We start from the raw sequence: 18,795 nt of genomic DNA on the forward strand, positions 1-18,795 counted from the left end.
AGTCTGCGACGCTTACCTTAGGACCACAACCATACTGGTTGACAATATAAATGACTTATTTTATTATTCCCAACTAAAAGCGCTTAGAGCACTGCATAATATACACATAGTACTATTGAAATCTCCATTTATGTAAAGCAAATGTTTGCCAGTCTTTTTAGATTGTGATTTTCAATTGATATATACTGAAACTTATTTTTGTTTAATATTCAGTTTTGAAAACTATAAATTTTTAAATTTGAAATTTAGAATTTATGCTATGTGTAAATATTACATTTAACCCTCTACCAGAGAGTTTACAATCTCCAATTCCTCATATTATTAGCACAATATAAAATTTTTACAATGTCTACTGCTGAGCAGAAATATTGTAATACACCAATTTTTGGCAAGCAGCCATTTTTTTTAAAGCTAATATTGTTGCTCATGCGGGGGAAATAAGTCATTGGTAATATATTATAAGTGATTCACATTGGTTTGAAAATAAATTTTGCGGAATTCTACCAAAATTAGATTGTCACCAAACTTTTGCTGAACCGTTTCCATTCATCTTAATATTCTTGGCAGGGTAAACGCTGACATACATACATTATTGCGAGAATTCTTCTAGGTTTTCTTTCACTATTTCGTGTCAATTTACTGCATTCAATGACTTTCCAATTTTAAAACCTCGTTAAAGGTAAAAGAACTGAAATGATTTTTGAGAAAATGCTTCTTTATATTTTTTCTCACTAACTAGATTCCATACATATATCTATTTGTATTATACAGGCGGTCCTTGACTTTTGTACATAATTGATTTCTGAAATGTGTACAAAAGTAAATCCAATGGAAAAAGTTTTTTATTATAATAATTATTTGACAAAATTAGCAATATTTTAATAATATTGGTATGTTTCACAATTATTAATTAATTAGTATCATTAAGGAAGTGTATGGAGTGTCACAAGTGGAAATGCTGTGCTATCTGTTGAACAACTGTGAATTTATATAATGAATAAGTTAATTTGATAAATTGCCTAAAGCAGCACTACATCTTGGATTATTACAACATTGTACAGTTAAAATATGACCTTTGCTACTGCCTAACCTAACGTATGGCGCATAAGGTTTTCACAGTTGCGTAAAATTTTGTTTCTGATGCTCTTCAATATAACTTCTAAAATCTTATAGTGACCTAAATTCATTCATTATTCAATGATGATAATTTAATACAATTACAATGTACACCTCTAAACACACAACTAAACTTTTGAAAAGTTGTCGACAATAAGTACACTTTGCAGAATATTGAGCAATATTCTGCAAAGCGGGACTAATAATTCTTAAAATTGTTGAATATTAATTTTCTATTTTTCTCTTTTTTAAAAGTCTCTAACATGCTGTATTTTTCTATTATTCCTTGTACATGAGATATATGCTCGTATGTTGTCCATCAAGACTGATTTACATTTTTAAGAAAGCCGAGGACCGCCTGAGTTACGATATTTTTTATAGAAAGCGTAATGACTTTTTTCTCTTCTACTTAAGGATTCTGGTACGGGAACTCCAGTCACATTGCGGATTGATCAAAATGGTTTCTTCCTTTACTGGGTGGACCAAAATCATGAGGTGGACTTACTTGACATCGCCACCATACGAGATGCTCGCACGGGGCAGTATGCAAAAATACCAAAGGTAAGTCTCCTAATTGAAATAATAATTCAATAAATTACTTACTATGTAACATCATCGCTACATACTAAACGTGATAAAATCCTCTTTTTATTTTCCCTACTAAATCCTAGACACAGGTGTGACCAATCATGCAACTAGATAATGGTATTTAATGTGCAATAAACCAGATTTACAGTCATCATAAAACAGGCCGAGACTAGAAATTCTAGGAACTTAAGGTGGGAGCGTTCCTTTTCAGTTGGGGTTTTTATTTGAAAGCCGTGTCGAGAAATATGTTATTGCTCTCCGGGCAGATTGAAATACAGCATAATAGTGGATAAAATAAAATGTTTTAATGCACACTGTTTGTGAATGGGGGAAAAATTGGATAAACTCCAATAAGCCAGACCTCACAATAAATCTTTTTAAACACGCACACGCATATAATATGTTTATTTTGGTGATTTGTAGTTAATGTATACTAACTTACTAGTTTGATTATTATCTTTCCACTAAAGGTTTTTATTATCTTCAGTTTGCGGCTCCACAATTTATTTGATAGTGTAATATTTATAGTAAATAGTTAAGCAATTTTCATCCCAATGTTTAGACTTTCAGTAAAGTACATCTTTACTTCAATGAAGACTAAGCTAAGAATATAAGCTGGTCGATTTGTACAATTGAAATAATGTTTATTCAATACACCAGTTTTTCCTTTATTTCTGTTTAAGGAGGCTAATTCATTTTTAGTTTACAGGGATTTTTAAGACTCCAAGATGTGTATTCCGATATTATTTAAAAAAAAAACAATTTAGGCCGATACTCACCCCCCCCCCCCCAACCCACCCTTATCTAATAAAAATGATCATTTATCTAGTTATGTCGCTTCATATCCCATTCATTATGCTAAGCAAAATTTGTAACATTGAGTAGAAATTTAAAACAACTATATTTCTTTCGTCCGCCTCCGTAGTGTAATGGTCAGCACGCTCGGCTACCGTTCTGGAGGTCCCGGGTTCGATTCCCAAGGGGGGTAAAATAAATATAAGTGATTTTTTCACTGTCATATTTATTCAATATTACCCTGGACTGGTACCTGAAGCGGAGGGCTGATCACCTTTCCTTCGTGTGTAAACGATCAAGATAACACTGCGTTTATATGACGCAGTGCCCTATGCACCATTGGGGTGCGGATAAGGGTTTTATTATTATTATTATATTTCTTTCTAAATTACAAATAAAAACATATTTTTTACCACTTAAGTATTATGTTACGTCTAGTTTCGGAAGCATCTGTCTCTTCCGAGACTAGTAACAAAATATAACACTCAAGTGGTAAAAAAAGAAATGTTTTATTTGTAATTTTATTATGCCATGCCACAAAGTGAATGCCGAAACAATAAATAATATTTTATTCTCTTTCCCCATAGTCAATTTAACAGTTGCTTTTGTTATGAGTTCAAATGATAGATGTTTATTAAACTTTTTTCAATTTCCTGAATAATATTATGTAATAGTATATCTTTTTACTTGTGTTTTGTTTATTTTATTTTAGTCAATAATTTATATATCTAACACCTTCATATAATTCTCTGAGTAAACTGTTGTATAATCATGAGATAATGTTTACTGTGGACAAATATGTAAATTGTGTTATTCAGATCATTGTCACGAGGAAGTAGGTAGACTGATGATTTGGTAAATTCTAATTGAATCTGAAGCATTTATCTTCCTAACCACACACACAGACATCTGTTTCCTTTATGTTTATTTTAATTTGATGTGTTTATATTCAGGGCTGTAACTGGCAGCTTCGGAAGATTAGTATTAACATCAAGAGTTAGTGGTCTTTCAGTAAATTGGATAAACACAGTTTAATTATGTATGTGATAAGTGACTTTGAATGATAAATATTCTGAACAGTTTCAAACGAATTTGGGGTTATTTGATTATAAATGATCCAAGCGCTATTTATTATTTTGTTCGCTTTTATAAATTAGGAGTTGATTAACTGAATGTTTTTATAATAAGGTAGTGTTTCTGAATTTAAATGCAAAAGATTATATCGCCTATTTTATTATTAAAATAGGTATATCATCAAATATGTTTAGTTTGTGGATTATAAAGAATATTTTAAATTAAACAGCCAATCGTAGGTCTTTAAATATTTTTCAGATAAAAATAAAACACAAATTTTCTGTAAGTAATAAATAATGGTAAATTATTAAGGCCTTACTCCCAATAATATAATTCAGTTTGCGTCCGGCAACGCTGAGAGCCAGACTTCAGTTCATGCCCAATTTTTTTTAGAATACATAATAGAGTTTTTTTTTTTAGAATATATACCAAAAAAAATTTTTTATATATATTTTTTACTCCTTACCTTTCAATAAATCTTTTCTTTCAAAACCATACATTTATTTCGAAGAAAAACTTATCATTTCCATACGAAAACGGTGTTTTAAGGAAAAAATTCAATTACGTCAAATGTTACCTGGGTTTAAAGAAAATTAAGTTGCGGTTTATAGAATACTGGGCCTTAACGTAGATTTTTTTTGTTACTTTATCTTCCACACCTCAACGGAAATCTTTTGACATTTTTCAAGAGTATCATTCGTTCTAACATGTGAACCTAACGCTACCCCCATCCTAAAGCATGAAGTGGTTGATATTTAAATCCAATATTTTTTCCACAATCATGTTTGATTTGCAATGGTTAATTTATAATGAATTGTTCCTCAATATCTGTTTTGATACCATCTATTCATGTAAAATAGTAATTGCTTAGTAAATGTGACCAATAACTAATAATACCACGTCATATGGAGTATGATAATAGCTATTGAATTATTTTCCATATATATACATACATATTAATTGTTGCATTTGTTTATTTTAATATCAGAAGTTCAAAAAAGGGCTTCTTTCTAAACCTGTATTTCTCAGAAGTACGAATAGAGTAAAGTAATTATGCCAGGAAATATACCCGCAACATTTCTTTCCTTATATAGAGTCTCGATGACCTCATTCAATTTCAATTGGCCGTATATTTTCCTTTTTACGGTGAGCGTATTATCTATGTTTCACTTTGTTTGCTAATGATTTTCTGTAAACAGGTTTATTGGCAACCCTGTTAGGCAAATATTACCCACTGCGCTTAATGTAAAGCATATGGGAAAAGGAATGCTTTCTTCAATGAATTTTCTTCTTTGTTTTAAAAACCGAATGCTAAAATTCGGCTCGGTGCGGAGACTTTTTTCTGTTTTTAAACCGCACTGTTTGATTGAATAGCATCCATATCCAAAATAAGATTGTGGAAACCATTAGTTCAATCCTTTGCATTTCAGTTTCTCGCAATATCAATATTTCATCTTACTTCAGTTTTAGAGTTTATTATCGTTCATTCAAGTTATTTGTGTTTTTTTTCTGAACTATTTTTATTATGCAATAGTCGTATCAAACCTAATTAACATTTTTCTAGGTGTTTAATTTTTATCACAAATAATAATTCTATTAACCCCTTCATGCTTGTCAAATGTCACTACAAAACAATTTCAAAACAAATGTCACTTGCCAAAAAAATAAATGCGCTGCATTATACTAAATAAGGTATGCTTGTTGCCCTTACCATTAAAAATTATGTTTTTATTTTATTTTATTTTTGAGGAACAAAAATGTAATAATTTCCATTTTTATACAAAATTAAAGCCTATTTTATTTATTGTTTCGGCATTTACTTTGTGGTAAGACATGTTAAATTTTTTAAAGAAAACATTGTTTTTTACCACTTGAGTTTATTTATGACTACTAGTTTTGAAAGCTAAGCTTCCATCTTCAGGTCTAAATCGGTAGTGTAATGTAACGGCAGGGTATACCTGTCAAATTTTTCATTTTCTAAGTTTGTTCCACAAAATGTCTAAAATAGTGTATTCCATAATCTAGCAAAAGGATATAGCTATAGTTGCGATACTTATTTAGTTTTATTAAGATATGTACATATGCCATCCGAAAAAAATATTTAATTACACAAGTTTTTTCTTGCTCTCCTGTAAAATTTGGTCTGAGACAGATATACCCCTTTGCCTTTGCACTACCGAAATATAAACTTATATTGCATTCAGTTTACATTTAGACGTGAAGATTGAAGCTTAGTTTCCGAAACTAGTAATCATAAATAAACTCATGTGGTAAAAAAACCAGTGTTTTCTTTAATGATTTAAAATTAAAGCCTAATATTAAGTGTTTAAAGAAAGTGGTCTTTCATTGTCAATTTGTGAAATGACACTGTGAAATACATACTGGACAGTTTTTATTAGATTCAAGTTTTGTACTGACATTTTTTGGTGGAGCTGCATTTTATATAATAAAATAACAACTATGTAGTTTTTTCCACATGAATTTTGGCTGACCAAATAAAATTCATGTGGGAAAAACTACACAGTTGTTATTTTATTCTATACTGGACAGTTATGAAAAACCTGTCATATCCACAATTCCGAGTCTCAGCTAAATAGACACTTTGTGTCAAGGCTGTCCTTGCCATTCTGTGTTAAATATAGAGTAGTTGCAAGTGTGACTGCCGTTCAATATATGCGCAGCATACGGGTATGTGCAATGTGCATGTACCTCTAGTCCTATAAACACATTTTGTGTACATTGCCACTCGGCTCAAACTACATATTACCATTTCTCAGAGAAAATTAATCACTGAAGTTTGCCAGCAATAATGTCTGACTATCGTAGTTACCCTATTACTTAGAAACTAAATTCTTGGTAGCACTATTTCAAACTATAAACTTCAAACGTCTGTTAAATTATATACGATGTATAAGTACATATATGTATATTACAATTTAGTTATATAAATTGCTTTTATAAAATAATCAAATTGTAAGTAGATATAACAGTAAAAAAATCTTCATAAAATTTTATAAATTAAATGAAAGATATAGCTGAGTTTTTCACTGTCTTTTTCTTCTTTCTCTCTTATCTACATCCAATAAAGCACATAGGGGGCTGAATCAAATAATGCTATGACATCTTTATTGAAAATTAATAGGCGTATTTTAATTTTGCAATCGGTAAGGCTTGAAGCCCTTCAATTAATTTTGAAATGTCTACCCAACTGTGACTTTTTTTGTTGTTGTGAGAACTCCCAAGACTTACGTGTGTCATGTAACTCACAACCTGTCTTGGTGGTAGGAGCTTAACCTTCTCGGAGTCCAGTAGTGGTCCTCCAAGGATGTGACTTTGTTTGCGAGCGAGTGCGTCACAATCACAATTATAACTGTGAAATGGCGCCTATTGTTAATTTTTTTTAATATAATTTATTTTTATTTTAACATCTGGTCCGCCTCTGTAGTGTAATGGTCAGTATGCTCGCCTACCGTTCTGGAGGTCCCGGGTTTGATTCCCAGGGGGGTTTAATAAATATAAGTGATTTTTTCACTCTAATATTTATTCAATATTAGACTGGACTGGTACCTGAAGTGGAGGGCTGATCACATTTCCTTCATGTGTAATCGATCGAGATAACACTGCGTTTATATGAAGCAGTGCCCTATGCACTGTATGTAAGGGATTTATTATTATTAACATCTGGTTACACACTGATTACCTGATAATCTGGTTACACATTAATAGTAAAAATATAGTTTAATTATTCCTATTTTGAAAGTCTATTGTTTCTTTTGTAAAAACAACAAAAAAAACATATTTTCTCCTTACTTTTTTCTAAATATATTTTAAAATGTGTTTTTTTATTATTATTGACTTTCGATATGCGTATTTTGTGCACCTACATATAAAAGTAAATAAATAAAATAAATTAAAAGTTCTATTTACAATATTTAAATCGAACATTCTTGTCAATCTCATTATGCTACCTCTATTGAAATGGCCTCGATCTCATAAATGACGGTTCAGAAAGTCTTATTTTCTATGGTATGGCTAATGAATAATACTGTCATAAATCCTTGGTATTTAGTTATGATAAGATTTCGCATGAGGAATAACTCAACATTCAGAAGCTATTAGATAAGTTCTTGTATTGAACAATCTGTGTACGGGTAAAGTAGTTATATGAAAATAATGTAAACATAGAAAGAAGTCAGAAAGAAGTAAAGTAAACATAAAAGGGAGTCAGATAGGAATAAACTAAGCCTGCACAAAGTTAGGTTGATATCAATATAACAGTCTTATTTTTTTCTTGCTGCTGTAATTACCCTTGCTTAATCAAGATCATGATAACACTACATTAACCTAACACTGCCCTATACACCATTTAAAAAGGTAGTGGCGATGAACATTACAATGTGGTACAAAGAATCAGTCAAAAGTATAATTTTTTTTCTGTAATTGGTGATAATCCAGATTTTGTGAACGAGTATTTGGACACACTCAAAAAGTTGTAATAGTATAAATGACTCAAAAAAGTTTACTGCCTAAAAAACCCTAAGAGAAAAAAAGATATATAAATCTCCCCTGATGAAAAAATGTATACATGAATCTCCCTCACGATATAAAATGATTGTTTTACTATGGCATAGATAAGGATTATCCTAGTCTTTACAGATTCTAATTAGTTATTAACAAAATATTAGCTTTTGTATATTAACAGATAAGTTGTGATGATTTTCATACAAGTTGCGTGTTTGGCACTCATCCGTTCAAGTACCGCTATACAGTGATAAGGATGTTGTGAAAATTATTTTTAAAATATTCATGCAGATATCAGCCCTATCTATCAAATTAGAGTTAGAATGAGGGTCCATGGTTAATGAGTCAGATTTTTTGGTTCCCACACTCTTCATCCCTATTTTTAAACACAACCTCTTAGGTTTATCAGGAAGAAGTGTTATGTTGAAGTGTTTGAATATATCGTAATAATGACATAAGTATTTAAAAATCCTCAGACGAATGTGTGGCAAAACGATGTTTGATAGATGTTCGAATGATGAAATAAGGAAAGAATGCAAGGCTGAGATAAGCATTATCGATAAAATTAAGAAAGGTTTGTTGAGATGGTTTGAACATGTGGAACGAACGAGTGAGGAAAGAACGGTTAATCAAATTTATGAGGCGAATGTAGTTGGAAAAAGAAGCAGAGGAAGACCGAGGAAAACTTGGCACAATCAGGTATGTCAAATACTTGAAAGCGGCCGGGTCAGGAGTCAGGGTCGTAATAATCGTCGGGTATGTATGAGGAGATGCATGAATGTAGAAGAGGTGAAGAATATTTGCAAAGACAGAGTGGTGTGGCGTTCGATTCTCTCTGTCTACCCCTGCGGAGCAGCGGCGTGATGGTTAGTTAGTTAGTTAGTATTTAAAAAATAGTGCCATTATCTGATGTCCGGACATGACGCAGATTTTGTAATTACTTGTGATGTTTACTTTTTTCACCTGAATCTATTTTGGCCGAGTTTCCGTCATGGCATCCATTAAATTAAATTTTGTTGCACATAATGATTTACTTATTTTGATTTGATTGTAGTTTTTTTCATATATGTTTCTTAGTACAAGTAAAATTCCGTACAAAAAATGCAATTATATGTTTTAATATCATTTAATTTAATTTGAAAATGCACATAAAATTTTGCGCTTTTCATTTATTTAATGAAAATAAATATTTTGGTCTATATTTTGCTTCTGTTTTTATCTCATAGAACTCATACTCATTGCACAAGCTTTTACAAGCGTGAGTATATAACCACGAGTACCCTAGACATTGTCGCTGTTTTTCTTTTTCAGTTCTTAAACAACGATACATATAGTTTACCTAATATTATTTTTGATTATTATAACGCTTTGAAAGCGGTCATAAAAATCAAATGAAAATGTAGTTCAATAACATGTTCATATGAATAGGGCATTGAACTTCCTCCTTGATGTGTTACATAGATAAAACTGTTCTCCACCAACAAACAAAATATAGAAATATAATTGTAAATCAAGTGGGGACGGGACATTACCGTATTTGTATGTTGTGTTGAGAATATATTCATATTTATCTTTCTCTTAATTTATTTATAATTTATTTATTTATACCTACATATTATATAAAAGATACATTAATACTACGTTTTTCTTCTGATTTTTATCTGCACCTAATGGTGCATAAGGCATCATATTAAAGCTGTTTCATCTTGATCACTAATTATATGAAGGCAAGGTGATCGGTTCTGCGCTTCAAGTACCGTTTGAGTGCTGTTAAATAAATGTTGTAACGAAATAACTCTCCCATGGGAATCGAATGAGACCTCTAGCACAGTAGCCAAATGTGCTAACCACTATACTATGGGGGCAGATAGTTATTACAGTTTGGTACAAATTTGAATGATATGGTATATTCAATGATGCTTGTTAAATGTTCAAATTAATAATTCTACAAAACAAAAGAAAATTTTATAAATTTTATTTTTGACATCTCATCAAAGATGAAGAAGAATATGGACGTCTGGGCATTTACGGGGCTGACGACCGTCATAGGCTGGTTTAAGTGATCACTTTACACACATGTAACATTCACCAATTCTACCCATTATTGACAACCACACTACTCAAATTCTTGGAAGTTCTGTATATATGAACCAATTTAGAAACCTTGTTTTTGAATCACTAGAACTCCACTAGAGACATCTATTGGTGAGATGTAGTGATTCAAGAACAAGGTTTCTAAATTGGTTCATATATACAGAACTTCCAAGAATTTGAGTAGTGTGGTTGTCAATAATGGGTAGAATTGGTGAATGTTACACGTGTGTAAAGTGATCACTTAAACCAGCCTATGACGGTCGTCAGCCCCGTAAATGCCCAGACTTCCATATTCTTCTTCATCTTTGATGAGATGTCAAAAATAATATGAAAATAACTCCTGTAATTGGAGATAATCCAGATTTTGTGAACAAGTATTTGGACACACTCAAAATGTTGTAAAATTTATAAACACATAATTATTATTATTTAGGATATAATTTCATTTGACTAGATGTTCGTAACTCCTGTGTAGTTGACATTTATTTATCCTTTCAGAAGTAATGTCAGACATATGTATATGCGAGGCGTATAACCTTGCCTGGATGAGTATGGCAATAAATGTATGGGAGACAACATACCTCCAATGTCATTTGGTGGATCTATAATATTTACGTCTCTAAAACCTTCAAGCAAACATATATGAGACTTTTGTTTTTTAAATGTAAAAGTCATTTTCTCCAAATAAATTATTTTACCTAAACCTTCTATAGAAATTTAACCTTTTGTTTCTAATGGCATTCGACTGTTTTCCGTTTTTTCACTGATAAGCATCACTCTTCTGCTTGTAATATCTCGTATAATTAACATATTTTTTATGAATATATTGCTTTATTTACAATATACACAAAAATATGTTAATTTTTCAAAAATGCAATCCATGAAAATACAGATTACAATAAAAATTTTTCAATGATATAAGAAATATTGAAAAAATTAGAAAGGTGTTATTACCAATGAAAATGAGTTGTGTTATTGCTGTATTGGTAATGGTTTATTATTAAGTATTTTTTTAATGATATTTATTTTTTACATTCATTATGTACACTGTGATGTGCATAAATATACACCAATATAACATTGGAATCGAGTGAATATTTTGCGTTAATTTGATTGTTCTAGGATCCCAAGCTGCGTCAGATTGTCACCATGGGGTCACATGACACCCTGGAGGAGAAGACCGTAACAATATGTTACGGGGCCGACTTTGTGAATCTCACTTTTATCAACTTCTGCTGCACTAAAAAGGAAATTGCGCAAGTATGTGGACAATATTGCATTATCAACTTTTTTTTTGATTTCGCTTAGATTTTTACAGTTTTCTTCTCCATACTTTTGTCCGCCTCCGTGGTGTAATGGTTAGCGTGTTTAGCTACCATCCTGGAGGTCCCGGTTTCAATTCCCAGAGGGGTTGAAAATAAATATTAATGATTTTACACTCTAATATTTATTTAATGTTACCCTGAACTGGTCCCTGAAGTGCAGGAGTGATCACCTTGCCTTCATGTAATAAACGATCAAGATAACACTGCATCAATATGATGCAGTGCCCTATGCACCATTGAGTGCGGATAAGGGTTAAAAGAAGAAGAATACTTTTGAAAATTATGACCAAAAATTCAAAAGAAATACAAAAGCCTGCAAAACCACTTGAGCTTTTGAATATTTGTGATATTTTTTGTTGAAATATCTTGATGGAACTCCATAATATATTTAGATACAATATATCAAATAAAAAGTGAAAGGGCTTGTGGTTAGTTATAAATAAAAAAAATAATATTAGGTGAGCCATTAAGTATTGAATGACTTGTTTGTTTGACAAAAAATCTTCAAAAATGCGATGAATATCTTTTATTATCATCATTAAAATTCATTTTGCCTGATTATGAAAAATTATATCCAGCCAATGGGCACCTCTGGCATGGGTGCAAGTTTTTTCTTGGGTACTTTCTAGGATGTGGCACAGTGTTCCCATCTAAATATTGGTATATTCACTAGATCGGCAAAAGAACATGAACGATTGACACATCAGTCGCGGGTAGCACCACAAAAAGGTATCAAATCGGTCAATCTGGGCGGCTAATTGACAATATTACATTGCCAAACTTCTATATGATTCACGAAACATTTGATAAAAGATGCTCATGAAAAAATTTAAACATTACTAATTGATTTTTTGCTGAAAGAGAGTAAGGTGAGGATCAATAAGACCTGCGTAAGACCGATCTTGACATACGGCACGGAAACAAGAGCCGACACCGCGAGAACAAAAAGCCTTCTTAGGACATCAGAAATGAAGACTCTACGACTCATTGCAGGCCTAACACTTCGCGACACAGTTAGAAACTCAGAAATAAGAAAAATCTGCGATGTTTAAGATGTTGTGCGATGGGGAAGAGAAAGAAGACGTTTCTGGAGAAATCATGTGGGAAGAGCGAGTTCGGATCGAGTGGTGAGGATAGCAGCGGACAGCAGCATAGGCGGGATCAGACCCCCAGGAAGACCACCTAAATGATAGAAGGATAGCTGGTCTTCCACATCCCAGGAGCGGACCGGAGAATGACAGGACTTAGTCCTAGAAAAAGAAGAAGAAGTAGACTTGATTTTATGGTTCATGTCTCCATATTGAATTGTGGGTATCTGAACTTGAACTGAACTGGACAGAGAAATAGAAAAATGGCACTGCTTTTGGATCTTTTTTGGCTCACCCTATAAAATTCCAAGTATTTCTATTTGATAAATTGTATCTATTATATTACTTTATGTCTTATTTTATATTATATGAAATCGTATATCTGTCTATCTGGTCTCTTAGCAAATCTACCCCTTTGATAGACCTAATTCAAATTTTATTTTCTTACTCTTTAGTACCCTATACTGGATATGATCTCTTTCAAAATTGTATTGTCTTATTTTAAGGTAAACTAGCAATACTGGTTTTATTTGAATCAGTATTTTTTGGAATTTTGACCGTGGTTTTATCAACATTTGTTTTATATGTGTTTCATCTAGAATAGTGACTATTTTTATTTTTGGAGTCCTACAAATATTACTTTGCAAATAAAAAAGCCCAGTAAAACTTTGATGTGCTTCAGAAAATTCTGAAAGAAATATGTAAATAACTAGTAATAATAATAATTTTTAACTTCAGTGTTTACATTTTATTATAATAAAAACACTAAATATATTACATGCAAGCAATGGAGGACTTAAATTTGATATTTATTTATATTTATAAATATCAGAAATGAAAAATATCAATTGATAATAATTTACCATCAATAAACACCCAATTAAATTATTTATCTAATAGTCCATTATTAAATATATTTCCATGTATTGACCATCCCCGATTACTTTTTAAATGCTGATCAACACAAAAAATGTCACTTAAGAATCCAACCTGAGCTTTCCTAACTGACTGTTAAATATTGGAATTTTTGTAAAACAGTTTTTAGGTTGCGCCTGTGACAATTTTAAAGTCACTATTAAATTGGTTGACAAATCCGCTAATTTGTTTTATAACTGGTTGATTCGTTATTATTTCCAATGCAAAACTGATTTTTTTATGAAAATATTATTAACCATATAATTAAATTTTTCTCTCTATTTTCTTGAGTTCTCAGATATTCCTTGTTAAAATGAGGAAGATTGTAATTAATTTATGTGCGCAGCAATGGACCGACGCCATCTTCCGGCTCGCTTACAACCTCAGCCTCATTAACAGCTCCACCATCATGTTCCTACAGAAAGTGCACACCAAACTATCTCTAGTTGTTGACAAGACCGGAAAGATACCAATCAAGAAGTGAGTACATGATTCCTCCTCTATACGGCTTCTCTGTAATCAACTCGAGGGTAATCATACAAATTCACCCGAGGGTTGCTTCTTCACTACTACTTTGTTCATTCTGAATACTGAACATTTATGACTAGTTTTCATTAACAAATTACACATTGGCTAGTTTAAATGATTTAATATACTTTGTGATATTCATCATTCTACCCATTATTGAATGAACATATTACTCAAATTTGGGAAGTTGTATATTCCTTTTGACAATCAATTTTTTTCACTGTAAACTTCTATAAGTTAATGTTAACCTATGTTAATTAAAATTGTACTCAATTATAAACCCACTCCAAATAAATGGACACATTTTTTATTATTCATTACAATTTTCAGCATTCACCATTATTTTATTCATTATCTTTGACCTTTTGTTCTTTAAAAATATACTATTTTCACTCTTAAAGTACTAACTGCTATTTTTTGTGTGCCTGTATTCTTCCTGTTTATTCGCTGGAGCGTTGAGTCAGGAAGGAGCGACTAAGACGAATAAGAAATATTAATTTAAAAAATTGGATATTAGTCATCATGTCAACATATTATTTTTTAAAACCAGTAATCATTCTGAAATTTATTTTTTAAAAATTTAATGATCAAATTTTGATGGCTGTGCTTATTTTGCTAAACACAGATAGTCGATACCATGAGACAAAAGAATAAAAAAGTTATGCAATGGAGGTAACATGACTTTATGATTTTTCATTTTCCAACCTCTCATATGATAAACATCATCATTCTTAATTGAACCGGCATTAAACATACTATAATATTATGTCATCAAGATACTCGTAGCATTATCTCTTTGCTTATCAATTAATACAGACTAGGTCAAGGTCAATAATGATTACCTCAAAACTGAATTGTCATGTAATATTTATTGTGAATATCATTCTAGCATCGTCAGATTATTTGCGCAGAATAAAGATGATAGGAAAAAGGTGGAAAAGGCTCTGGATGCTTCGGGACTTCCCTCTGGCAAGAATGACACTATTTCACCCTCCAAGTTCCAGTTTGAAGACTTCTTCACATTCTACAAGAATCTCACCCAACGATCTGAAGTGGAGAAAGTCTTCGAACAACTGTGAGTCAATTTTTTCATGACAATTTTCATGGCAGGCGATTAAATCCATACTAACTATGTGTTATTATTTTAATGTAATAGTCTGTCTACTAAATGGTCATCTGCTATGTAATCAAAGGTTGTGTTCATACTGGGAGCAAAAGCATAAGAGAAATGGGTTCTCTAACATATAAGAAAAACAAGTGAAAAAACATATTAAGAACATTTTGAGTGTGTCCAAATACTTGTTCACAAATCTGGATTATCTCCAATTATAGGAGTTATTTTTCATATCATTTTTTGACATCTCATCAAAGATGAAGAAGAATATGGAAGTCTGGGCATTTACGGGGCTGACGACCGTCATAGGCGGTCTAATATCTTGATATGTTTAAAATATATATATATATATAAATATATATATTGGGTTGATGCAAAAGTAATGACCGTTTTTTATGATCCCAGGTAAAAAAAATTTTTTTTCTTAATTTATGAAAAATGTCTTCTTTTTTATGATTCCATTGTATAAAGGATGCTTTTCCTCTACTTTCTATTCAGTTTTGGCCTAGCCAGAGTACAGTTCTGACCCCTTGTATTTTTTCAAAATGTCGCTCGATAAAGTGCATTTACGTCATTGTTTACTTTATGAATTCCGTAAAGACAATACCGCGAGTGTGGCAACCAAAAACATTTGTGAAGTGTATGGAGCAGATGTCATCAAAGTTCGACAGGTACGAAGATGGTTTACAAAATTCCGATCTGGAGATTTTTCACTCATTGATAAACCACGTACCGGGCGGCCATTGAAGTCTGATGATGACAAGTTAAAAGTCATAATTGACTCCAATCCACGTCTAATCATCAGGGAGATTGTGTCAATGATGGGAGCCAACCAAACAACCGTATTAAGACATTTGAAGCGTATGGAAATGGTTTCGCGGTACGACGTTTGGATACCTCATCCATTGTCGGCTGCCAATTTATTGGATCGTGTTTCAACGTGCGTTGCTTTGAGTGCGAGACAAAAACATGAACCTTTTTCGCATTGTTTGGTGATGGGAGATAAGAAGTGGGTCGTGTACAACAACTTGACAAGAAAAAGACAGTGGGCTATACCTGGAAAAGCCCCATTAACAACTTCGAAGGCCGAAACCCAAAAAAAAAGTTAAACTTTGTGTTTGGTGGGATGATAAGGGTATTGTGTGTTTTGAACTCTTGAAACACGATCAGACAAGCACAGCAGAACGATATTGTCAGTAATTATCCAAATTGAACATGGACCTTCAAAAGGATAGACCAGAATTGGTAAAAAGAAAAGGGGTAGTGTTTCATCACGACAACGCGCGACCACATGTGGCTATGATGATCCAACACAAGCTAAATGAGTTAAATTGGGATGTTATCAAGTATCCGCCGTATTTCCCAGATTTTGCTCTTTCTGATTTTCATTTATTTCGATCACTGCAAAAAAAATTAAATGACGAAAAAAATTATACAATAGAGCAGGTAAAAACATCCCTTACTTCATTTTTCGCATCAAAATCCACGGAATTTTTTACTACTGGTATTAATAAGCTGATAGAAAGATGGGAGAAGGTTATAAGAACTGATGGAAATTATGTAATTTATTAAATAAATAATACATATTAAAAAAAAAAATTTAAAAAATTATATGTAAAAAACGGTCAAAACTTTTGCATCAACCCAATATATATAAAAATATAAAGACTAGATTTAGTAAGGTGATGTGATATACTCTAGCACAATTTAATACCTATTTTTAATAATGAGCTGCTTAGCTCACATAAATATAAAATTGAATTGTATTTTTTTTAAATAATAAAAACACCAATATTTCTCTTTTTTTAAATGTAGCAGGTTACAATCCAAAAGGATTGCAACAAATTTAAGAAGGGTAGTACTTTAAGTCATAACCTATTTCTGTAGAGGGCTGAATCGACCAAGGCTGTTATTATTTGATAATTTTCCCTCTTAGGGTGGGTACGTCCAAGCGGCGCCTTATGTCCACATCGCAGCTGGTGGAGTTTTTAAACAAGACACAGAGAGATCCTCGGCTGAATGAGATACTGTACCCTTACGCTAATACTGCCAGAGCAAAAGACCTCATACACCAGCATGAACCCAACAAATTCAACGCACAAAAAGGTCAACTGAGTTTTGATGGGTTCCTCAGGTGATTATGTTTCTCAATTTCTATTCTAGATGACTATTAAATTATTTTTATGATATTTAATATATCGATGTTAGCATTTGGTGTTATGTAAGCATTGTTGCAATGTGATCCAAAATGACCAAGTATTTATTCTCTATGAACCCCGCTATCTCCCCTACCTTCCTTTGATAACTGATAAAAAAATCTCATGGTCTGATAAAAATATTTTTTAGAGACCCTAAAATTTTAGTTTTTTATCATTTGTTGATGAGAGAACTGCTCTTTTAAAACTATTAGTGTTAATTTTAAAAGGCTAATGTTTAAACGCTACTTCAAGTTAATTAAATTGCGAGTAAAATAAATAAAACCTCATTAGTATATAGTAGATCAGTGTATATGTACAAAGATATCTTTTTCAAGTGCCCTGCCTGGCCCCCAGATGGCTTGACCAGAGGCTTCCCTATTCTGCACTATCCAAAATAGCTTCTGGCCTCTTCCAATATCGGTCTGGTTGTGTACATTTTCAAGCCGAGACAGTTGCTTCCTGCCAATACCATGTAATTGTCACCAAGATATCGCTCACTCCTTTCAAGAACGTCATAAATCAAAAATTGTCAATTTTCAGTTGTGCATGTTTTCGGAATGTTTTGAATGGAAATTTACTATATCCCAGCAAAAGCGGCATATTTTTTACTTATTATTTAACCGCTACAGGCCAGAAAGTGTTGTTTTTGCATTTTGAAGAAAGGGTATTGTTCAATTATTTTTTAAATTTACTAAATATTTTTCAAATGGAGAAGAAACTTTCAGGTTTTACCTAAAAAGATCTGTTGCACAGTAAAAAGTTCAATAAGTGGCTTGATATTTATTTTTAATACATTGTGTTATATTTTTAAACTTTAAAAACAATCTCCTGAAAAATTAAGTTTTTTGATTTATGACGTTCTTGAAAGGAGTGAGCGATATGTCGCCTGAAGGCATTTTACCGTGATTGGTAAATTTCTATTAAAACCAGTATCGGTTATCATCGCTGTTGATGGATTTACACACAATCACCCCATGACAATTTTTTATGAAAATTTTAAGGTGTTGACCGAGATAACTCTATCAGCATGATGCAGTTCCTATGCACTAGTTAGTGCGTATTATCAGTAGTTGAATCTCAACATGACTAATTGTCTCTTCCCTGTCTAGGTACCTGATGTCAGAGGACAACCCGATCATTGCGGGCAGCAAACTGGAATTGTGCGACGACCTGGAGCAACCGTTGGCGCACTACTTCATCAACTCCTCGCACAACACCTACCTCACCGGCCACCAGCTCACCGGCAAGTCCAGCGTGGAGATCTACCGACAGAGCCTGCTCGCTGGCTGCAGGTTACATCTCCTCATCCCCTTCCCTTACCCTCAGCCAATAACATAAAATACTTAAACAAAAGGTATTTTGTGCTGTGGTTTGAGAAAGGCCATCGCAAGATTTATTATTTATCAAGTTTTACCGGAGTAGGTATGATATATCAATGC

At 32.3% G+C, this 18,795-nt stretch overlaps 1 protein-coding gene across 1 annotated transcript in view; it reads left to right on the top strand.

The window, feature by feature from the left end:
* Nucleotides 1-18,795, top strand: part of Plc21C (Phospholipase C at 21C) — a 33,008-nt gene that overhangs the window by 2,252 nt on the left and 11,961 nt on the right. The window contains exons 2-7 of the mRNA XM_088265866.1: nt 1,531-1,677; nt 11,311-11,448; nt 13,863-13,996; nt 14,934-15,119; nt 17,095-17,292; nt 18,466-18,648. Coding sequence (XP_088121992.1) covers nt 1,531-1,677; nt 11,311-11,448; nt 13,863-13,996; nt 14,934-15,119; nt 17,095-17,292; nt 18,466-18,648 — 986 coding nt within the window. The remainder of the gene's footprint in view (nt 1-1,530; nt 1,678-11,310; nt 11,449-13,862; nt 13,997-14,933; nt 15,120-17,094; nt 17,293-18,465; nt 18,649-18,795) is intronic.

The sequence above is a fragment of the Brachycentrus maculatus genome, unplaced genomic scaffold (genome assembly GCF_059751285.1).
Source record: "Brachycentrus maculatus isolate JH-2025_06_01 unplaced genomic scaffold, ASM5975128v1 h1tg000258l, whole genome shotgun sequence".
Taxonomy (NCBI): domain Eukaryota; kingdom Metazoa; phylum Arthropoda; class Insecta; order Trichoptera; family Brachycentridae; genus Brachycentrus; species Brachycentrus maculatus.